The sequence below is a fragment of the Acanthopagrus latus genome, chromosome 22, assembly GCF_904848185.1.
Source record: "Acanthopagrus latus isolate v.2019 chromosome 22, fAcaLat1.1, whole genome shotgun sequence".
Lineage (NCBI taxonomy): Eukaryota > Metazoa > Chordata > Actinopteri > Spariformes > Sparidae > Acanthopagrus > Acanthopagrus latus.
The window spans coordinates 3943610-3968686 of NC_051060.1; the positions used below are offsets into that span (position 1 = coordinate 3943610).

Consider the following 25077-nt stretch of genomic DNA (forward strand, 5'->3'; position numbering starts at 1 on the left):
ATACAGGCCCGTAAAGTTCTTCCACTCTAAACAGAAGAAAACCGTTCCTGAAGGAGCTTTTGTATGTGGGGGCATTGTCATACATAACCCTCAAACCAAAGGGACACAAAATGATGTGTCCACATACTTTTGGCGACAGAGCGCATCCGTCCATCTTATATCGGGTAAGTTGAGTTATGAATCTCCTTAAATTGTTCCAGCAGTACTGTGCTGCCTGTGGTCCCTTTAACCCACTGAATTCTCCATAGTTACCATGCCTCCCCCTCACCAAACAATTTTATCTTCTGCCATCTTATCCACGATGGGTCCAGTAGGACGGACAGAAAACTACTGACGCTCATTATTAAGCTGCGATGAAGAGCTAGGGCAGCGGGTGTAACTTTTCCACAAAAGCAGAACAAGGCTGTAACTGTGCGGCGTTGACCTTGGAGAGCGCCGCCAAGGACGCTCATTTGATATGCATCACCGGAAAGTTAAAGTAAGTAAGTAAGAAGGAAGAAAGTGAGTGGTGATGAAGGAGTCTGTGTGTCCCCCGTGTCCTCTGTGTTTTTTTCGGCTTTCAGTTTATGTGTGTGTGTGTGTGTGTGTGTGTGAGAGAGAGAGAGAGAGAGAAAAGCAAAGATGAGTAAAGATAGAAGTAATATTATGAGCTTGTTCTTAGGGAACATGCAGTTCGAAACGTGAACTTTGTGGTTTGTGGTGAACCACCGATCAGCCAGAGTCGTTGGGCCTTGCTTAGAGCTCTGAGATACGGCAGGATGAAAAACAGCCAGACTGATGTGACAGCATCACTGCAGTCTGCCTTCTGTATCACACTTGTTCCTTCAAACATGTTAAATGTCCCTTTGTCCCTTTCATGAGACGAGAAAACCATCCCAAATAATGAGATCACAAAAGTTCAGTCACATATCAAACCTTGCAGCACCTGACTGTAAATGCATCTCATCATGCATGTTGTAACCCCTTTAGATCAAACCCTCACCGCTCTACATACACCTACATCATTGGGAGAAACAGGTATGTTTATTACACAAAGAAGAATATCTTCATGTATAATGGTTGCCGAATAAAGAAATACAGCCGAATAGTTAAGAATGTGCTGCAGACAGACTTTCACTGAGTTCATACAGGTTCTCCTGACGCCACAAGTCTCAAAACTGAGCGTTTTTCAAGGGAGTCTGGTGACTTTCTACACTCTTCTTTCTCCAAACAAGTAGCCTGTATCAGTTACTGTTAATGTTAATGTTTACCGTCAGTATGTCATGTTCTTTAATACAATTGGTGTAAATGGTGGAATCGGTTGAAACAGTGTTCAGACAGCTGCTGGGAGGTCAGACCCACTTGGGATACGGAAGCACACGGGATGCATTTGAAACACAAAAAAACAGGCAGGCTTTTACAGCGATGCTGCAACGAAGTGACACTTTTAAAAAAGGTAAGAAACATTTTAATGTGTTGTATTCAGTGCAAAACCTTCAAGAAGGCGCCGATGATTGGGACATTTTGCTGCAGCCGCTTCTCACAGTTTGTAACAACTAAGTGTGTCTCAATCAACGGAGTAACAGCAGACCAACAGGTCAAACGTTGCCCACACTGGCCCCGCCTACGCTGATGACATCACAGTACCTTTTTGAAGATTCACTCAGGCCTCAAAACTCTGATCCAAGGTGTCGCCGCTTCCTCCCTCACTAACTCACTCATCCCGACAAGCAGTTTTCCAGAACTGTGCAGACCAGCCATCCAACCATTCCCCCAAAGAGAACTGTTGCTTTAATGTGAGGAATGCTGCTAAACCACAGGGACTGGCTCCTGACACCAGACAGCTTTCCTCACAGATTAGATATCAGTGAGGGGAAAAAACCCCCCCAAAAAACCTCAAAGAACAGTGTGTACTACAGCGTGTGCCAGAGATCTTGACAGAGCTGGAGATGGAAAAGACCTGAAGTCAGAAAAGGTCAAAGCTATTTCATGCTCTGAACAGAACGGATTCTTGCCCATGCGTCCGTGCAAGCCCACCTGTGGGTTGTCCTCCATGACACAGCGGATCTTCTCCACCACGTCAATGCGGCGCTGGCGATGCAGGGCGTTGATCAGCTTGGCCAGGTTGGCATCGCCGTCGCGGATGGTCCAGTGCTGCAGCGCGGCATACGCCCGCTCGTGATCTGACGAGTAGCCGTTTGAGAAGGCGGCGACCTCCCTCTCCGTGGCGTTGGCCAGCGACTGATACATGTCTATCCACTGGGTGCCCACCTGAGCCGCCACCAGCTTCAAGATATCCACCCCTGGGCAGAGAAGGAGAAGGAAACATTGTGAATTATTTGTTCAACCACTAATCAGCCATTCACTATAAAAAAAGGGGAGGAAAATGAGACTCAGATGACTGCTGGATTTCCTTGTAATTGAAGAATGTAGGCCAGTGGCTGTAAGCTGTGCTAACTAACAGGATGCGGTGGCAAACAAATTGCCTAATTTCTAAGTAATGTAGTCCTCATGCTCACGCTCCGCACAAAACACCATTGTTCTCTCTCTATCATTACACTTCACGTCTGTATGCTGTGTGCATAAGAGTGACTCTGGAGTTAGATTCTTTCAGCGTATGCCACTAGTTCGTTATGTAAAGAAACCTGTAAACTGACTGACTGACTTTTCCTCCGTTGCCACCATCTGGCTAACATTTGGGGGAAAATGTGGAGTGAAATGTCAAACAGGTATTGGATGATGGCTACAGATCATTTTGCATTATTTTTTTCATTGTATGTTAGCATTCATTTTACAGCTGTGATTAAATGTACTTAAACTTACTTGCAAATGTACTCATTAACTCTGTGCACATGCGCCACCGCGCAAGCAGCCTGACGCGGTCGCTCCCGCTTGTTTTCACACTTTAAGACTTTTGAATGGGAGCAGCTGTAACACAAGCATTTTCCCTTCAGGTATCAATGAAGTACTTGATTAACCGCTGCACTTACTTGAAAAAAAAAATTAAGTTTTTCCATTTTCTGAAACTTTATACTTCTACTCTACTGTTGTACTTTTATCCCACTACATTTATTAGATAATTTTAATAGCTAGTTACTTTGCTGCATCAGAATCACAATTGGCTGGACTAATAAAAGGCATGCAATACATACATAAGTAAATATACATATGCTTTACATTTATCGTAAGACTTTCACTGAAGTACTTGGGGGTGAATTTCACTTTTGCCTGAGTAATGTTTTTAAAAGCAACATATGAATTGTGGGTACTTTTTACAACACTGGTTCAAAGCAAAAAAAATCTGCATTTTGCTGTAATTGCAGTACCAACACACTGAAGTACATTTACTTTGAAAATTAGACTAGGAATTACTTTGATGATTGAAATCAGCAGACCCTCTCAGACATAAAGCCCTACTGCACAGCTCGTGCAGATGGAGTGCTTTCCCCGTCATGTCATCCAACTAAGTCATGAGGCCAGTGGCACTCAAGGAGCAGAAAGAATCTCCTCGGTGCAACAGATCCACCTCTTAACACCTTGGCTTTCCCGTCGCACGCTACAGATTGCACATACACGCGAGGTGTTGCAAGAGGAAGCATGTCATGCCATCAGTCTTGTATCTCGCTGGATCAGCTGGGGCCGTCTCGTGTTTCCGTCTGTAGACGAACACCTGGTGTGTGGTTGGCAGGTCCTGAGGACAGACAGCTGTTGAGCCACTGCAGAATCTGATTCTTGGGAGCTTTTTTTTTTTTTTTTTGCGATTACGCCAAACACGTCAGGTTGGATCTCATTCTAATCGATCACAGGGGAGATTGTTTGTAGATTGACCTTCCCGTGAATCTTTCAAGCCAGCATCCGCCCCAAAACTGAATCGGACACTCAGTAGGAGGGCTCAACAGTCCCAGTGCTTCAGGATTTATAGGTTTGTTTTCTTTTTTTTTGTGAGAATTTGGTCACACCACCGTTTTTTTTTTCGAGGAAAAGCAGGGCTTTTATACAGAAGTCACATGGACTCACAAGTGCTTTGTTGTGTAACAGCGCAGGAAGTCAAAAATTGTAGCCTATGGGAAGAGGTCAAAACAAAAACTTTAACAGGAAAAACATGATGAAGTCAAGGATCTGTCAAGACTTGTTATCCATCTGGTGCTAAGAATCCCTAAAGAAATACCAGAAGAAGATAGTATTTTAGTCTTGAATCTATTTAGTCATTCTATTAACAATCGTTCACATAGCTGTCTAATTATGTTCATAAATCTACACAGTTCTATTGTATTTTGCCCTCTAAGATTTTCTACTGTTGTTTTAAATCACGTTTCTTTTGAAAGAGTGAGGCCAATATAAGGAGGTTCATACCCTTAGCATACACTAAGCCCACTTAATACCTATGCCATTCAATCAGATAGAGTGTAAATGTAGCTGTGAACCATAGCAAACAGATTCAAATCTGATTGCATCAGTAGAGATTCTTAAGTAATCCATATTTCTTCCAGGTGTACGTATGTCATTGAGAGGGCTGTGGAAAGAGCCACCTACTTACAGCCACTCCCTACTTACTCATGGTCTGTCCTCTGGGACAATATCGGCTGACGTGACCCAGATAATTATACTGAAAGGAAGAATAACGGTTCCAAAATGTGGATATTTAGCATTTATCTGCGGATTCCTGATCAGTGCAAACTCTCCATGAACTGCGTGCTTGAGAGGGGGTTGATATGGCCTCGACTGAGAAAGCAGGTTATTACAACCCATATTTTGTTTGTTTGATAAGCAGTGACCTCCAGTGGCTATAGTAATTCCTAGCAGGCAAAGGAGGAAGTCAGGCATGGTAGTATGAAGAGCAACAAAATCTGCATATGGAGGATGGGTGGTTGGGTCAAACAAAGAACAACAATTTGGTAATTTAGGGATTGAGGATGTGCTAGTATTGCAAAAGGAGTGTCACAAGTGAGAGGTACCGTACAGAAGTCAAACTTTTATCTATATCCATGTGTTTGTGTTGGTTTATGAAGAGGTGTTAGCTAAACTATAATAGTCAGTAGGTGATTTGAGGGGGGATGAGGGGGGATGCTGTCCCCCTTGTGAGCAAAATGACCAAAAAGCATCCGCCTTGTTAACCTGACATCACTCTCCTTCCCCTAGTAGCAGATAGTATGTTACAAATCACAAGCAGCCATGATCAGCTCCGGCGCACTGTGGAGTGAAGCCGGGCACGGCTGCTTTGCGATCCGGCTGCCTGGTTTATTTTTAACAAAAGCAACAACAAGCTGCACCGGGCAGATCAGGACCAACAGGAGGTCAGAGACACAGGAACGGCGTAGAGCATCCGGCCAATTTGCAAAATAAAACACCCTGTGCAGACTCCCTATTGTATAAACATGAAACATTACCAGATCAACAAAGTTGGGCCGGCAAAAGGCTTCTGAAACGTTCCTGCTATGAATCTTGTTCTTTTTATACATTCATGGTATGATGCCGTGCGGAGGGCGGAATAAAACCTGTAGCACCTGACGCACATGATTATTTTCAGTAATGTTCAAGTTTTTTCAGAGATGAGTTTTTTCTGACAGTTTAATACAATTGTAAGTTTGCAGTTTGTAAATATAAGGTCTTCATATCTGACAGTATATACGCTGATACCGATATATATATATATATATATATATATATATATATATATATATATATATATATATATATATATATATATATATATATATATGACATATGTAATATTGGCCGGGCTTTACCATTTTGCACAATGTTCATTGTGTGTCCATCTCAATGCAGTATATATTCTTTAACATTTCACTTGGGGAAATTAAACCTAGTCAATCGTTCATTAAACACTGTGAAAGCTAAAGTTAACTTGTCTTCTTTGGTTTTTGGAACCACTTTTTAACTTGGCATCAATTGATTGATTCGTTTCTAAACACTTTGTTGGTATATCTTTCTGAGTATCCACTTTTTCTGTGTTGAAATTCCCCCCAGAATTTACAGAATAAATAATTCTAAATTTGACAAGACCGACTTACATGTTGGATTAAACAAAGAATATTAAATAAACTGCACTGACACAACTAGCTGGTCCTTTGCAGCTGTTTTCTCAGCATGCACACCCTGAGGCTGCATGGCTGTCAGATTTGTATCTGGTTACTGGATCAAGTTGCCATGGAAATACAACTCATTTCAGCTAGGACGCCTTTTCATCTCATTGGTACATGAGATGTTACTTTTCTCTGATTTTAACTGTATGTGTGTCACTGTAAATATATGTATCTCCCTGCTGAGACACACACACACACATCACCACCTGGTGTTTCTCTTTAGCCACAAGGACTGATTTTTAATGCGCAGCTCTCTCCCTCAGACGTTCTGCTGCCTGTTAACACACACACACACACACACACACACACACACACACACACTCTGCTCCACTTCCTCCCTGACCGTTATGTGACTTGACAATGACTTGGCTGGAAATATAAATGCTGACTCATCTGTTTGTCGAGCAAAAATATAGTATCTCAGTTGCTTTGCGTGACAGAGAAAAGGTTATTATTGTGCTCCTTTATGCATTTTAAACACTTTCACTGGTGTGTGTATACAGGATTTTATCATGCAGCCCATGACAAAAAAAACACAATAATCATTAGTGATTGATACGCATGCAGCATGAAAAAAGTACGTCTCATCAGAGTATTTCACGTGACAGAAAATATGCTGATGGCTCCAGAGTGTTCAGGAAGTAGAGTTGTTATGAACAATTAGGTCAAGAGGCATTTCTTAACCTAATTACCTGAACCGTTTTTTTGTGTGTAGCCTGGTGGTTTACTTACCATCTGACTTTTGTCTGGTCCGCTCGTCCCTTTTTTATTTGTATATCAGACTGGCGACCATCTTGTGACGACATTGCACCAGCCGCTTTGCTAAATTGGTGTGTATGGTGTAATGGAAAACAACTGTGTCAGATCTGAATATGTGTATTGCTTGTTTGATGCAAGGAATGTGTAAAATTAAACACCTGTTTTGCCAAACTCACCTCTCTCCTGTCATGTGCTCCAGTGCACAGTATGCACCTATTTATCACTGCCGCCAGTGTCATCCCATTGCAAGCTGCTCTGTAGTTCAACCCAGTGTTTTAAAGTGGACAGAAATGATTGAAAGTGGAATAAAGTGATCTGTAACTCAATGGACCCTTCCATCGTGCGTACCACAACAACCCTGTGACAACCATCGTTTTACTCAGCCTTCATTTTGTTTTAAACGACACACCTGTCAAGCTTCATGACTGCGTCTTGTGCTGTTGTGCTGCTTCATCATGGTGATGAAATCCAGTCTTTCCCACACATTAATATATTTGTGGTGTGACAGCAAGACAGCACACCCGTCTTGAATGAATGGCATGAAGCTATATATATGATACAGGCGGTGTGGTTTTTAGTCTGCCTGTAAAACCGACGAGTTTGGAAAAATCCAGTGTTTCCCACACATTATCTGTGGGAAACGCTGCATCTGATCTGTCTGCCAACAGACACAAACACCCGGCAAAGTGCTCAAAACTGTGACATTGCTGTTGCTGGTAATAAACCAGCACTTAGCAAGACTTTTATTTAAGTTGTGCTGCCCTGCTACTATTCCTAGCTATTTGCCTATTTAGATAGCAAAATAGAGGAAGCAGAGAAAGTTAATGTAACTTAATTGTGTTACACCATTCACTTTTATTTACCGATCAATTATTTATGTTTTCAATCCTACAGTTTCCAAGGGAGGTCGCTGAGGAGGTTATGGGGAAATGGTTACTGACTGCACTGCTTCCAGTGTCGGTGGAACCAGCGTAGGTAAGTATCATAAAAACAGATGCAGTGGTGACACTTTCAAGGCTTTAAAAGTGTTTCTGATGACAGAATCAAAATTTTAAAACTAATGTTCTGTCAAGATTAAATGAAAATGTTACCCTCTGCAGGCCCCCTGAGCTCCACAGTCATTACACTCCACAGCATCAGTACAGAATTAATTCACCACTTTTGCATCAGGTTGATCCCTGATTAACATTTAGTGTAGCAGACATGCAAAGTGCATAAATCCAGGCATAAATCCAGGATGAGAGGCAGAGATTAAATGGATGTAAGCCAGTGGTGGTAACTCTATGGCTCGACACAAGTGTACAAATGTATACAGACAAGGGAGAGCAAGCACACACACACAAGCCTAGAGGCACGTATAAATAGACATGTGAAGCCTGCACACATGGTTACAGTGCAGAGACCCCCTGACATGCTACACACACTACAGGAATACAACAACACTCTACCACTCACCTTCAAACCCTCACCACAACCTCAACCTTTACCCGTACTGAATTCTTATTTTAACCCTCAACCCAAGTCATAAACCTTAACTAAACTAACCATTAATCCTGACCCCAAACCCGAATCTGAATCCTAAACTGGCCCTTTGTAACACAGCTTCATTTGACCTCTTTTTGCAGTGTCCTCACTCAAAATGGCTTAAAAACTCAAATATAGAGAAGAAAACATACATTCACACACACACACATGCACGCGCACACCCATACACACACACACGCACACACACACACAATCTCCTTTTGCTCAAAATTAATAAACTTGCATGAATCCCAGAGGACCCAGAGAACCCTCGCGTGCCGGCCTTGTTGGCCTAAGAGCCTGTCGACTCTCATCCACAGCACACGGGGACAGAGGAGAAATCCCCTCGCTCTGCATGCCTCACTGCTAGCTGACCACATTTAAATGACCTATATAAGTCTCGTGATGATTCAGTGTGTCAGCCTGCGGATGTGTTCATGTGTTTTGCATGGGGAAGTAGTGGGATGAAGTGTGCTTATGTGTGAGTATCAGGGTGTGTGCACTTGTCGCTGAATTCAGCAGTCAGATGCGAGACGCTACTTGCTGTCAGTCACTGGTGTTTATCCAAACGGCGATGTTTTGTCAAACTTTCATAGCACGATACAGCTGCCCAGGGAGGACAAGCTGTTCACTATCCTGGAGGCGCGTCACGAGAAGCGAGTGTCATTTCTGCTCGCATTACAGCACACAATGAGACAAACGCTTTTGTTAACATTTGTCATGTTGGAAAGAAACACAAATGTGTCATTTTCTTCCCTATCCCCATTATGTGTTGGAAATGACTCATCTTATTTGGCAGTGCAGGTGATAATGACTTCTGCTGTGATGCTAATTGCTTTGTATTTTCTGTCAGCCAGTAAAAAGAAGTAGAGAGCCCCGACAGCGGGAGTGAAGTTCACTTGGCTATATCTGTTGCAAAGTTACTATTCCAAGTTTCTGGTGCTCTGAGCTCGGCAGCAAGCTCTTCCCACTGACACAGTAAGGAGGAAGTTCAACACTCAAAAGAAAGTTTCTCAGTGGGTATCATGTATCTTTGTAGATATGTGGCACGAATGAGACCAAACGTGATTCAGGATCTGATGTGCTGATTCATTCAACACACACTTCTTTGATATTTAAAACCAATCAGGTTTAGCACGACGAAGGTACAAATACTAAAACTGAGAAGGATTTATTAGAATCCAGTTAAGTATTGGTAAATTCAGTCAATTAACAGAAAACAATTAAGAAAACTTATCATTTAGCAGTTTGTTAAGCTAACACTGCTTAGGTTAAAAATGTTTATATGTTTATTTATGTTTACAGTGGCTGTAGATTTGGGTCAGTCCCAAGTTAATGTACTTCAAATCCCTTTTTTTAATGAGGATTTTTGGAAGTTTGGCCATCTGACCTAATTGCATCCTTTTTGTGATCCTTTTGTTTAGAAGCCTCACCAAACCCAGAAGAAAAAATGAATTAAAAAATCAAGTAAATCCACAACATGAACTGCGAAATGTTCGTAATTCTGGGTGAGTTTGCACGGAATTACCCTTTTGCTTGATCACGCTCACATTCATTCACGACATCAATGGGAACATCATTGGCTTTGCAGCTAGTTGGACCTAAAGCCACCAAGTATTGAATAAATACAAATCAAGATCAAAAGAGAAAAGTCAGAGAATGACAGTCACAGTTTCATAGAAATCCATCCAATGGCTGTTTTTCAAGATATTTCAGACCAAAGTGGTGAAATGACCAACTTGCTGTTATGACGATTTTGTCACGTAACGGTGAGATAAAAACATCAGTGTGGTGATGGGGAGCAGCACAGATGTACAATTAGTGCAGTTTGATGAGAATGGAGCTGGTTTTAGTTTCAGTAAAGTCAACAGTGAGGAGGCAATCCAGCCACATCAGCTCTGACCAGAACAGGTGCCGCTTGATCCTCCTGCCTCTGGGCCACCCAATACACATACACAACCACCAACGGGAGTCTTGGGTTTCGTCTTTGTCATTATAAAAAGTTGTGTTTCGTGTCTATACACCTTTAAAACTCTGCTGCAATGCCTGGATCACATGATGGAACAATCAAGCAAGTTAAAATAATCCACATGGATATATTTAGTAATGAAAACCCACACACTGGTACTCTTTCTCAACAACAGTGCCTCTGTTATATATAGCACTCCAAAACCAACCAAGGAAAACACTCATCCCCACCTCTGACGAAACTGAACTCCTTGTTTGGCTTAACAACAGCAACCCACCTGTCTACCTCAGGTTACTGAGGTCTAGCATCCACACAAGAAAGAGTCTCTCCTCTGTAATGAGTATCGCATTCACATGTTATTTGTTCTCATAAATAACAACATCTAATTGGTGTTCACAACATCAGAGCAAAGCTAGATAAGTAGATACTAGGAAACATGCAAATTTATTTCTCAGCAGTTACAGCTAACGTAACAGGCACTTGACTCCCAGCTGCTCCAGTAGACCTTTTGTGTTTTTAACAATCTCACATCTTTGGATGTACATGGAAGCGTTTGAGGTTCATGTGGGCGGCAATCCAATCATCCATGTACCACTGCTAATCCAGGTCTAGGACACAGTAGCAGAAGGATAAGCAAGGTAGCGCCAGGCATCCTTCCAAGCCACAACCTCTCTCTCTTATTGGAGGATCCCTTCATCTTGAAGGTGTAATCCCTCCAACTTGTTGGGTCTGACCTTGGGTCTTAAGAATTTGAAATGCCTGAAAAATCTCCCCAAGAAGGTCCAGTCCAGGAGGCGCCAAAGCCCTTCAAACTGTTCCGTTGAACAAGGAAGTGCAGCACTTCCATTCTGATGTCTTTCCTGTCGTCCGAGCTCCTCACACTATCCCTAAACCTGAGCTCAGACACCCTGAGTAGGAATTTCATTTGAGCCCCTTGTACACCAACCTCATTCGTTCGCTCACCACCCAAAGCTTGTGAATCTCACCTTCTCATTCACATTCACTAGGTAAAATTCTTCTCTCCTTCTCAACATCAGGAGAAAGATGACCCCTAGTTGCTCTACTTTTCCCAGTAACTGACTTTGGTTGTATTGGGAAATTCCCTGGGATAATTTGGACAGGCAGCCATAACTCATCTGTTCATTTACCGCTTCTTATTCAGATCACAGTGGCCGCAAACAAAGCCATGTAGTTCTAGCCATGTCCTTCAGCGTTTTTCCTGGGGAATCCAGGGGTGACTATTTATGAGTCTCCCCAAGCAACCCCTTCCAGTTTGATAATGGCCAGAAAACCTCTAAAGGGAGGCATCAGCGAGGCCTAGTCAGATGCTAGAACATCTTCAATTGACTTTTTTTTGCCACAAAACAAGAACAGATTGTACACGAAACTCCTTCCAGATGCCTGAGCTCCCCATACTATCCCCAAGAGCCTCTGAAGCTCAGCCACTCTGCAAAAAAAAAAGAAAAAAAAATCTAAGAGTGTATCCGCTATCACATTTGTTGTCATTACCATCCTCTTATGACCACAAGTGATGCTTTAAATGTATTGAGGATTGATTGGTAAGTCAAGATCTTCGCCTTCAAGGTCAGCTCTTGTCTAAAGGATCATTGGCGTCATAGCAATCCATCTGTTGATTGTTCAATCTTAACCTCACTCATGAGTAAGACCCCAAGAACTCCTTAATTTGGGGCAGTGGCTCACTTCATTGGTTTGTGGGGGAAATGTATTAAAATGTACAATTCTGTTGCCCACTCAGAAATGCTGGAGAAGAATGTAACCTTCAGTCAGAAAAATTGTTAAATGTTGAGCTTTCTTTGAAGAACTGAGCATTTTGAAGCAATTCAATTCAGGATATTTAATCAGTTCAAGAACTTCCCAGATCTGACGACAGTGATAGTGACACAGCATTCAGGATACAGTAGCACAAGTGTCCAATACAACATGCAAACAATGTGATTTGGATGGATTATAATTGACCATATAAGAAGAATTTTATATTGCTGTAATGTCTGGGACTCTCCTGATTCTGATTTAAGCAACACTGAGGTTTTTTTCTTAAAGAATGATAAAGGAATAAAACATGTATCCAACAGGTGGTCTCACCCTATTATTGTGTGTAACATGATGGGAAGCAGGTCGCTGTGTGCGTCAGCATCTTTAAAAATACCATTCTCTTAATCACATCACATGGTCTTCTCAAGTTCATTCCAATTTGGGAACACACAACGTTAAATTGGTGAAATGTGTGTGTGGCTTTGTGAGAGCACAACACGTGTTGTATACCTCCAAACCGGCAACAACCCCCCCCAAAACCCTGCTCTTCACAATCAAACCCAGGCTGAACTGAAAGCAGGCTACCTCGGCCCACCCTGGTACCGCAAAGTGCAGTATATTCGAACTCGTGGCTCCCCGCTGGGCTTGGATGTGGAGCTTGGCATCATTAACGGTGTGGATGTTTAACGAGGGAGGATAGTGGGCAGGTAGAGTGTTGTTTTCCTTCATGTTTTCCTCTAAAATCTGCATCTTACTTTGGAAATATAGTATGTTGTAAATAATATGGCTGATTACCACACAAAGCCCAACCTGCCTCTACCTGGTGTTCTCTTAAAGGACCATTATGATGTTTCCATAATGGGTGTTTTTTTTTTCAAGTATTCCATAGGGTTACAACAATTCTCTTTAAATCTTGAGGAGCAGGCAGCTACATGATATACTTTACGCTATAAGTGATATAATGACACGACTGTTTGTAGTGATGACAGAAATCTTGTGAAAACGCGGTTTTAATAGCAAGGTTAGCTTACTGTAGCCTCAAGCTGACCTTCATGCAACATGTTTGTGATTCCCTTTCAGTTAATTTGACTGCTGTATCCTTATTTCAGATAAACAAATGTGTTTCTTAAATCCTATGCAATAAAAATCTGGAGCATGGCCCTGGAAAGCCCCACTCGGCCCTGCTGTGGAGGAGTAGCACTTTTCACTATTTCCTGACTGCCTCTGAGCAAATGCCAAGTGCTGTTTGTGTGTGATCTGTGCTTTGACGTTTCCCTTCTCTTTTTCCTTTATTACCCGTGTGTTTTAACTACTCTAGTAAAGGGGCATTACAACCTTCAAGGGGAGCCAGCCACGCACCTTGGAAGGATTAAGAAGCTGTTTCGTTTTATGTTCCAAAGAATAAATAGTGGTGTAAAATAGCTATTTGGGTTAGATGTGCATACATACATCTCCAAGTAAATACATACACATGGGCACAAGATTACTCATCCAATCAGGAGAACACACACAAACACGCACAAACCAAAACCCCCTCAAAATGTTTAGATTTTCTTGACGAGTGTTTGGTTTTGGTTGTGCAAATGGCGTGTTCAACCACAGTACTGTCACAACCAAATAAGTGAATTAACGCATGAGAGAATTATTGTTTAGATTAAATTGAAGAGAATCTGTTCTGTCTGACACTGGCATTTGTAATCTGTTATAATACCATCCATGAGAAAACACTGGTTTCTTTTAAAAAGGAGTCTAACCAAACCTTAACTAAAGAGGTAGCACATAAGAAAGCACAAAAAATTATTGTTTTTGTCATATCGAGTTTTAGAGGGCAATTACATATAACCAATTTTACACAGAGTAAAAGCTAAGCATCAGTTATGAGCACCAGAGCTTTATGTTGAAACGTGAAGTGCAGAGGCTGGTACATGCTGCAACTTTCCCACTAATGGTTTAATTACGTGGATCTTTTTGAAGAAAATGATGCTGCTTTAAGTGCTATTTCTTTAAGCTGGCTCATTCTAATTACAGCAAAACACCATGAAAGCAGCATTTTCCTTTTATTCCTTTTTTCCCCCTTTTTGGCCACTTTGGTATAACAGAACTTGCTGTAAACAAAACACGAACACTGACTTACAAAGTTATGACAAAATATCGCAGGCAATTTCTTTTTTAAAAATCAAAAAAAAAACAAAAAAACATTATTGGTATTAAATCAAAATGCTTTTGATGCACCCTGATGAATTTAAGTTCAATAGTCATTCTCCCTTCCGCTCTGTTTTGGTCTCAATCAGCACCTGGCTCTTTAGCTGCCAAAAGCTCTATTAGTTGCTAACTTTATCTGTCTGTTGGGTGCTGGGTTGGTGCACATGGCTGGTATGTTGGGGGTGAAATTGTGCCTGAAAAGATGCTGAAGAGGGCAGTGAGAATGAACCAAGCAGTGAAGTTGCTGATCGCTAGATAGATAGATAGATAGATAGATAGATAGATAGATAGATAGATAGATAGATACTTTATTGATCCCGGAAGAAATTCAAGAAACTGCACGTACGGAGCTACTGGATCAGCGTCCTGCTCGCTCGAGCGTAAGGCTAATGTCTTAACATTAATCTGAGAGATGCTAATGCACTCTGTAGAGCTGAGAGTGACTGCAAAGTTGGTCGGTGACCATTGTCATCACTGTAAGTGACCCAGCAGATAGGGTGGGACTCGTTGACTGATGTTTACAGTACCTAGTAGCCCCTGCCATGGAGCTAGCAGTCCGCTGACTTCCCCTAGGCTGGAAGCCGCTGGTGAACAGTGTCCAACCTGGATGGTAAAGCGCAGACTGGAAAGACGGAGGCCAATTTGACATCACAGAATACAGTACCGAGGTGGTTTTCTTGCCAGGTTTGGTTCTTATCTGAGTCAGCCAAGAATTTCTAACTTAGTTGCACTTTCTTTACCTGACGACTGTGACATTAAGCAGCTGTATGTTGGCTGTTATCTTAGCAACAAAGCAACTGGGATCATTAATCATCTTGGTGCTGGCGTGGCCAAAGTCAAGGTGTCTGTTGAGAAGCTGCTGGTTAGCAACAGTTAGCAATTACTCTAGCAACAAGTAAAGCTATTTGTTCAGATTTGAAGGCGGGCGGGCAGAGGACAACAGAACTACTACAGAAAATATCAAGTTTCACTCAAACCAGTGAATCAAGTTCTAAAGTTTTGTTTGTCTACAGTAATCTGTTGGCATCTTTTATGTTATACATATGGTTTACACCCATATCAACATTTTGCCTATTGTTGTCCAGGAAGTTAGAAACTCTGAGATATAGGGAAAGACATATGCGATAAAAACACTTACACCTTGATTTAAATTTCATGAGAACTTTAACAAAAATTATACTTTTTGATTAGGCACTTGCATACAGTAATCACAGTAAGCACTGCCCCAAACCAAGATGGGTTTTTTTTGCTAATTTGTTCTCTTTTTGCGTAACTACCTGCACTCATCCTAAACTTTATCCCCATCCCTCTCTCCATCAGCACCTTTATTATCCGAGCGAACAAAGGTTGCTAGGTAACGGCAGGGAAGCCCCATGTGAGTTTAGCCAACAACTGTACATCACAACATTTCCCCCTGTCCATCCCCCACCCCAAAACCCCTCCACCCTCTCACTCTCTCTCCTCATTTCCATCCCCCTATGTATGTCTTTGTCGCCCTGTAAGAGACCCGATTGACCCACTAATGTGCCTTGCCAACCAACCAACAACCCTGATGCAGCTGAAACCAGATTATTCCAGTTCTCTGTGGTCAGGCACTGAGGGAGCAGAGAGAGGGTGGCGGGTGGCCCGGCTTTATCACAGCGCACACACACACACACACACACACACACACACACACACACACACACACACACACACACACACACTTGTACAGAATTTCAAAGAAGAGATTCAAGTGTCTCACATAGGAGGTGTCTCCTGGGTTTGTGTCTCTTTCAGTGTGAAATTAAGCACTCAGCTGTGGGGCACAATGCACTCCACCTGTTGAAAGCCACAGGTTCAACAGACGGGAGCTGTACAGAGGGTGACAAGTAGGGATGTCCCGATCAGGGTTTTTTTGCCCCTGAGTCTGAGACAGAGTCATTTGATATTGAGTATTTGCCGATACTGAGTCCCGACCTGATACTTCTATAATACATTTAAAAAATGAAGAAGAGCAAACAAACAGATCCAGGATGTCCCTCATCTTTTATCTTATTCACCTTTTTTATCATTTAACACTTATCATAGGTGTGATTGGCAAAGGACAAAAAAGCAGGAAAATATAAGGCTCCACTATGTCTCTCTTTACATTTATTTTGTCCCATTGTTGGTTTCAGCTAAGAAAGAAATATTTCACCCCACCCATCCAAAATTCTTAGAACACAGTGTTTTCTCCTAGATTTTTTTTTTATTGAAATGATTTTTATGATTGTTATATTGAAAAAACTGCAATTATTTTGTATTAATATATTAAGTCATTGAATAACGGACCCATAATCAGTTTCCAGCAATTCAGCGCGAGACTCTGGGAGGTGAGCTGACCGTCCTCCTGGTGCTAACACTGGGCAAACCTCAGTAAAGTCGCGGCTGGACCCGACTGAATATCCACCGAATATCCAACCTGAAACTAACTTCACCCCGCTTTGATGAGTCGCCTGTTGCAGCCTTTGAATAGGATGACGAGGATTTCAGTCACTCATCTTAAATGGTGATTTGTAGCAATTATACAAATAGTAGTAATGAAAAAAAAATCAATTTCAAGATAACTTAGGGTGTAGTGCTTTCACTGCATATAGGGGAAACACTGACACATCAGAAACCTTCCGCAGTGATTGCAGGCTTTTTGGTGGAGCTCTGCTTTGACTGAAGTTCTGTCGTGACAAATGAATGGACTACTTGCGGAGTGTCAAGAAGACAGGAATCATAGTAAATGAAACAAAAAATGGGTGAAAGAACAAAACAGAAAGAGAAAGTGAGCTTAAATAAAAGAAGAGAGAAACAAGGGAAGAGGGCAGTGACTCAGAACAAGACAGCCAGACAAGGAAAGGAAGGAGACACCAAGAGGAAATTGAAGACCTGAGAGCAGTAAGTCAACCAGTGTTTGTCCGTGTTGGGGGTGGATAGTGACAGCAGGGTGGTACTACAACAGGGTCATGTCCTTGCTTGTGTAACCACTGCCTTCCACACCATGCGCTGTGGGGCAGAATTGATTAGATCGGATACCCACAGCGGTGCGATCACACCAACAGATTGTTCTATACAGTTCAGGGGCAGAAGATGTCATTACACTAGACTGGGGCATCCAGTATGCACTTAGAAGTCCATGAACCCCCCATGTTGGCTGCAGACGTACACCATATAAGCAGTGTGGAGAACACTAAAAACAGCACAGCAGAGCTATGAAAAGCCACTTTCTCTGAGGGCATACCGTCTGTCTTATCACTATGTGTGTAAACTTCAACTGAGCCTTGTATGAGGTTCAATACTTAACATTGCTCAAGAACCTATAATGACTTGTTGTTAAACTGTTTATCCAGGATTGAAAAGAGTAGAGGTTACATAAAGATGATAGTCGTTTTGACATTTGAAATCGAAAGTCACCAACTCCTAACCCAACTGAACACGTATCAGAGATCTTGAGACAATCTGTAGGACCCTGATCTCCAACATCATCACCAAACCATGAAATGAAAGATCATCTTTTTATAGATTAGATTTCTAGAGACACTTAGAATCTATGCTGAGAAGTTCTAAAACTGTTCTGGGAGCTTGTGGTGGTCCAAGATATTTTGACAGTTCTGTCCCAATTGTGTGTTGAATAGGGTTGGAGCTATAGAACAAGCCTCTGTCCATCGGGATGGCTGAAAGTCCTCGACCTCTGAGTCCTGTACCACCTTTTTTTGCAGGTTGCTGGTAATGTCTTTCTGTCAATCATGTCGGTCAGTATAACTAGCTGGCTATCTTTGTTCCAAGATTCTGAGGCTGTACACAACTAAGGCACAGACATGTGATGCAGAGACAAAGACTGTTTTAAACCATACACAGGGATGTATGTCAGTGGTGACAGGTGACACAGTTTCTCATTTGGGTGAAATCAGTGAGTAGCACTGGGGAAAAAATGGTGATTACAGTGGTGAGCTAATGAGCAACCCCTCCCTTACGGCAGCTCTGAGGAGACACTCTACCCCATCACTATCAACAACAATGCCATTGCTCATTATGATGTTTAACCATGGACCTCGCCATATACCAGCTTAGACATCACCCAACCCTAGGGTCAGAGCACTTTCCCACAATGTTTCACTATAACGACCCTTGTGGAAAGCAAAGAAGAAATGGGCTTACCCTGTCCGTTGGAGTAGTAGATCCACTTCTCCTTGGCCTGTGTTGGAGGCGCAGATGGTTTCTTCTGAATTGCCTTCTCCATGATGCTGCTGGGGTCCTGCACGGGGCCCTTCTTCAGCACACGAGAGCTCCGCTTCACACTGCACACCACGATCACGACCAGCACCAGCAGGAGCAGCAGCACTATCATCCAGGGCAGGTGCTCATTGATGTCAAAGTCATTATGGGTGCTCGGCCTTGGGGAGCCCCTGCGAGTTGGCCTGTAGTAGCTGGAAACCCCTCCTCCACTGCCACCACTTCCTTGCCCGACTACCTTGCTGATACCTGTCCCAACCCTCTCTATCCCTGCACCCTCCATTGCCCTCTTGCTGGGGCCTGGCACAGGGTCAGAACTGGATTGCCCCTGCTGGAGCTCACGGTCCATCAGTTGCTTGCGAGCTGTGGAAGGTGGAGTCCGTGAGGCATCTTGATTTGTTGGGGTGGGATTCCCAGGCCAGCTGAGGTGGAGCCCCTCCGCATGGTGGTCTTTCCCACCCAGGTTACCCCTCAGCTGAATAGCTGCTGACTGGCTGTAGGTGCCTGTGATGAGAGACAAAAGGATCGATAGAGAAGAGATAGGGCAAGCAAGAGTAAGAGAGATGAGGGAGAACAAAGAGAGCAAAGAGACAAGATAGTACAGAAGTAAGAGATGAGAGACAACACAGACAGAGAGGGAATTAAATTCACTCACTCCAGAGACTTGCTTCACTCAGACAACGAAAACAGAAGGCATCACGGGAGGGCGGCCTAACACTTTAATCCATGCAAGCAATCTGGCACACAAACAGAAGAAGGGATAACCTCCTGCCTCTCCTTTCACTCATCTGCTCCTCCTGCTGACTTCCTCCATTCTTGGGCAGTGTACTTTAAAAGCTGGAGCCAGACCAATTCTAGGTTTTTGAGGCTAAACCATCATCTATCCGCCAAATTTTCAGCATAGACACATAACACAATTAAATGACAAACTCTTAAATTTGATTAGCAACTGAATTGACATTCACAAAACATCCCTGGTAGGCGTAGATAGGTCATGTGTGAATTAGGTACAATTCAGGCCCCAAAAGTTCAGGTAGAAACCACTAATTGCTGCAAAGCTCAATTTTGAATTCCGTCTAAAATAAGTGCCAGAAGGTTGCAGAAAAAAAAGACACACATAAGTGTGTAGCCTATTTTACAACCAGGGCACAATGCAAGAGAGGAGATTGGATCAAGATTTTCTGTCTCACAGGACTAGCTGATGTTCACTGCCTGACTGTTGTGAAACCTGGAATAGGTGAGTGTCACCTCATTGACAACCTTAAACTTAATATCAATCCTACACATTTTAGAACATTTGCTAATGTTTCAATATGCATGCTGGCCTGTCAGAGGGGCAATACCAGAGTCAAGGTGAGGGAAGACAATGCCTACACAGGGAGTTAACCGATATACTTCCTAAGACCTAATAATTCTGATGTTATATAGTGGAAAGTGACACAAGTGAGAAATAAAAAATGTAATATGCTCAAGTGTCCAAATGGTGAGCCAGTTATGACAGAATTTCCAGGAAACTGTCAGAAGAAAATGTAAATGAATGTGCATTTCCATCCACAACTCTCAGGAGATGGTTCTTAAAGAAGCACAGCTGGCAAATTGTTTGTATTAACATACAGCTTCTCTATCTCAGCCATGCACAACACACTTTTTTAAGGATATCAAGAGTTTAACACTTTGTTATAACGATCATTAATACATTTTTGACTTTTTAGTCACTCAGACTTTAGTTATCACTTATTTGACAGTCAGCAAACAATGAATTGCTTTAAACACCATTTATCAATTCATTGTTTACAGTTAGCTTGCAGCTGATGCGTATAAACTGCAAACAAAGTACAATCTGCCTCCACTTGTTGAGGTCCAGCTGTGCTCATCCTCCTAATCTCACAGCAGATGAGCTCTGAGTTGCTCACCCCACAGTCTGGCCCTTGATTAAGCTTAAACTGGGACCAATCTTACCAGATGTAGGAATAATTTGAAATAATCTTCAGTGGTAGAATGGATTGGTCAAATGACTCACAATTCACAGCCAAACAGTCTGTCACCTGTTGAAATGGCTGACTGACTAAAAGGATTGTCCCATTTGAAATAAACAGCGGCAGGGACAGTGTTTTTCAGACACTGGAGCGAACTGTAATGGCCAGTGGACCTTTAGTGCACCACCAACTATCGATTATCAATATGGCTGCTACCACCTCCCTGCTGCTCACTCTGTGACTGTGTGCTGCTGCTAATGGGATTGGTGTTGTATAATGACATTAGATCATAAATGGGCTGCTGCTTATTAGGATCGTCACTTGGATGAGTGTTAATCCCTCTTATCCTCTTATCAGCAGACAGGTACGCAGGTGCAGGTCTAATCCTAAATTTAGGCTCATGTTTGGCTCGCAACAAAAAGTCTTTAATAACCAACATTTTAGAATAATACAGAAGACTTGCATGGGATGTAATGCAGTCCAGCAACCACAGTGGAAGTAGTCAGCTTTTGAGCATCAGTGATTGGGGATAAATGTGATTGTACATGCAAAACGTAGTTAGTCCAGCTAAAGATTCACACTGTATCAACATACTTGGAAAAACAAAACTTCTGATGAGGTTCTGTTCATGCTTTTGTCTTCCCGTGCCGAGCACTTCTTTCTCCATTTTGTGTTGTGATAGCTGTGGATTTACTGGCATGGTGCTATATCCACTCCAGTTGAATTCATTGTTCACGAGGTACTGCTATGTGTTCCTCATGGACCCAGTTGGTATATTCAAACATTCATACCAAATTCTTTGCTTGCATCTATGGTTGCTCTGAGATATATGATGTAATAACAAAGCCCCTTACGTCTAGTGACGTGAAATATAGTGAATACAGTTAGGCTTTTATTGCCGCTCTTATTGTTGTGCAAAGTGGCTACAGACATTTTGGTTTGCTCCTTTTCCAAAGCGGCCCTTCCATCCTCATCACTGAGAGCAAAAGATGGGTGAAAAATAGCAGTCATGGGAGCGTAGCACCCACACCCACCCACCCCCACTTTCCCTCTTACAGCACAGACAGGGTCAGATTAACTGGCTGAGAGGCCATCGATCCTATGCCAACACAAACACTGGTGACAGTATTATAGGTGTGAGGGTCTCTGTGGGAAGGGGGGGGTTGTAATACTGGCTATGGATGGTTGATTTTGAGAAATGACTGGCTGAGACAGGACTGATGTAATAACAGGGATGACAAGGGAAGGTGGAGGACAGAGTGCAGGAAAGTAAGGTGTTTTCACATTCTCTGATCTAAAGGTAAGGCGGGAGGGGAAAAGACAAACAGAGTGTGACGGAGAAAGACAGAAATACCCATAACTCCTCCTGACCACATATAGTAACATTCCTGAGATAAGGAGCTGCCACCAGTTTGTTTCCATGCCTACCAATCTCCATGAATCTCTGAAAACATGCAGTATGTTTTCATTGTTATTCTGCTGTGTTTTGAGGCACCCAAGTCACAATTTTCAACATTAGAACTTCATTTAAACACAAGAATATTCAGCTATTGTACATTTTAACCTCTCATCTACTCATTAACGCCTGCAGCTAAAAACACTATTCAAACAGTGAAATATTTCACATCTTTCTTACATTTTTGGGGTATTATTCAACTTTCAATAATCCCTACTTCCTCTGAAACTTGGCAGTCAATTAGAAAACCCTTCAAACCTACTCATCTTCAGCTTCTTCCCACTCATTCATTCAATCAAATAGAAGATGCGTTTCAACTTTAAGACATTCATGACACTGGGGAATCCAACTTATTCATATCATTAATACTTTTTCCACAAGTTCTGCTTTAAGTTTCATGCAACGTTCAACCTTTCTCAGATTGTTACCGTGCATCCCGTTGTCCCTCGCTCTAGCATGATGTTATATTTAATGCAGTTAGCTTGACTGTAAGTTCCTCTGCAACGAGGATGGCTGGCCTCATCGTCAAAATCAAGCCTCTACAAAGAGCGCAAATCCTTAAAGACAATTTTTGTCATGGCCAAGCCATGTAATTACATCATCATGTGATACACCGGGGGCTTTTTCCCAAAAGCTAACATTGTGAAATACGTGTCCTTAAAACAATAATAAAGGCTTAACAAACACCCAAAATGACTTGTTTTACAGTCAGAATTTGGCCTATCTGGTCCAATAAAATTTGGAGAGTCTAGAAGAGCCACCTGATCACATTTTATTCCCATTCAAGTTAGCTTGGCGCCAAACAGGAAGTTTGCCGACTTGGTCGGTGGAAGTCTCGAGTGCGCCTGCTCTATGGCACCACAGCCTGACAGCCACCGCCACAATTAAAGTCTGATTCTGTGGGAAACTCTGTGTACACCCATACTTAGATGAACACCTATTAGGTTAATTTAGCCCAGTTCAGAATTTAGCCAATTTGAAGTCATCCGGAGTAATAACGACACTATTGGATACTGAGCTACCAGAAAAGTGACGTGAAACATATAATCAATTTAATCATTTTACTCAGCATAAATGTGAAAATGCTGAAATGAACTACATTGAATATAACAGTGAAAAACAAGATCTCTGTTCTCACCTTTGTGTTCAGGTCCAATCAGTGATGATGAAGAGGATGAAGAGGTCACAGGTTCCTGTACGAGCACAGCCTGTGCAGGCACCAGTGGGGTGGTTAAGGAGACAGACGATGAGGAAGAGGGGGCTGTGGGAGATGGTCCACAGACGTTATCTGTATTTCTAGTCCCCGGAGTGAGCAGCACCAGCCCCTGAGCTTGGCAGTCTGTGTGGGTTCGGCACCTCATTGCACTCGACTCCATGTCTGAGAAAGTCCCCTTGGTGCACTGCTTACAGACCACGTCCTCTGTTCCACTGCCCCGCTTTTTCACCCTGGTCCCTGGTGGGCACAGTGAGTGGGGCTTACACTCTGTGCCACCATCACCCGACAAGAAGCTGTTCGGAGGACATGTGCAGACACGGTCTTGGATGGCCGTGCAGGGCGCTTTCTCCATGAAGCCTGCAGGACATGGAGCCCGACAGCGATGGCATTGCTGGACCCCGTTCTCACCCCTTGTGAAGGTGCCTTCAGGGCAAGGGCTGCACTCCCTCACAGCTGTCAGGGAGCAGTGTGAAGACACGTAGGTGCCTGCCGGGCACTTGTCGCAGACCAGCTGGGTGCCCGAGTCTGGGTCAGTGTGCTGATAGCGGCGTGGAGAAAGGAGAGGCTGGTCAGCTGGGCTGCTGGTGGTCAAAGCCCGGGCTGAGATCTGAACAAGCACCGTGGATAAGAGCTGAGAAGAGAGGAAAGCGTGGAAGTTAGAGAAATCAAAAAAACTGACTACTGTATCTATCTAAGATAAAAGATTTTCATTCACCAAGACTGGAACCTGAAGCGTCAGAATGCTTATTTGCTATTGAAGGATATCGAAACGGACACCACCACCCAACCCTGGTTTGTACGCTGATCAGGTCACAAATGAGGACCTCCAAAACTTAAACATGTCATCATCCCATCCAAAACTGTTTCCTGACCAGCAAGGAGCAAGCCTCACACAACCAGACCAATCAGTCTCCATGTCAGAGTTCCACTTTTATAATTTTGTATGAGACGCCGCAGGCCAAGCAGGCAGGCAGTGTGAGTGTGCTGTGGGTCAGGTTAAAGGAGATTCCTGGAAGTCCAATTTCCAAGGCTGCTGTTTGGGTCCTGACTGTATGAGTCTGCTTTGATGGGATTTTTGGGAAGTATCTCTGTCAGAGACCCATTTAATTCAATGTCATTTCATTTACTGACTCCCCTGACTCAGCCTGCAACCCCCCGCCCCGCCAAGTTGAGTGCCTAACAGTGCACACTGACTTTACGACCAGAACTGAGATTTTAATCAGACACATGACTCGTCCTTCCTTTATATCCAGGCTCCCCCTCATCTCTGCTGGGAAGTCGACAGCTCACTGGGTTTAGGGGAGTAACCCACACATGTCTAAGGTTACACACACACACACACTGTGAGTCATTTCAGAGCAACAACATCAGTGGAGAACTCTCTCCAACAATGCTGGAGCACTGACGGTGCTTTACTATGCAGTTACTATGCCACAATTTAAAACAGGGCCCTAGTTTCCAATCCTTCACTTCATCCTGTGTTGACCAGCTGGGTCAGTGTTCGTAATGTGCTCACCTTGTGAGTCTGTCTCTGTGTCCTGGACATGTTTTTTTGTAATGGAAACTAACACAGAAGCAGTTTTGAATATTTTGCCAGGTGGTTACGGTTTGCACCAGCACACTGAGCAAGATACAGTCATGAAGCTTAACTGGTATGTAGTTGCGATCAAAATGAAGGCCAATGCAAGAGATGGGCTTGCTCCAACTGTGTAGTATAGTGCAGTTATGGCTATCGAGTAGTCATGGGTCAGCTGGGAACAGCTGATGGCTGGTGTCATCCCACAATGGTCTCTTTTTTTTTTTATTTTCGAATCTTTTCAACTCGTTCTGAACTTAAGGGCATATGTTTTTGTTTGCTTGTAATGTCTTGCAGCCAG

General features: G+C 42.9%; 1 protein-coding gene across 1 annotated transcript in view; it reads right to left on the bottom strand.

The window, feature by feature from the left end:
- The window catches only part of tnfrsf21 (tumor necrosis factor receptor superfamily, member 21), a 49646-nt gene that overhangs the window by 14077 nt on the left and 10492 nt on the right, over positions 1-25077 (bottom strand). The window contains exons 2-4 of the mRNA XM_037087470.1: positions 23123-23831; positions 18478-19056; positions 2017-2282 (exon numbers count right to left, since the gene is read on the bottom strand). Of these exons, the coding sequence (XP_036943365.1) occupies positions 2017-2282; positions 18478-19056; positions 23123-23831 (1554 nt within the window). The remainder of the gene's footprint in view (positions 1-2016; positions 2283-18477; positions 19057-23122; positions 23832-25077) is intronic.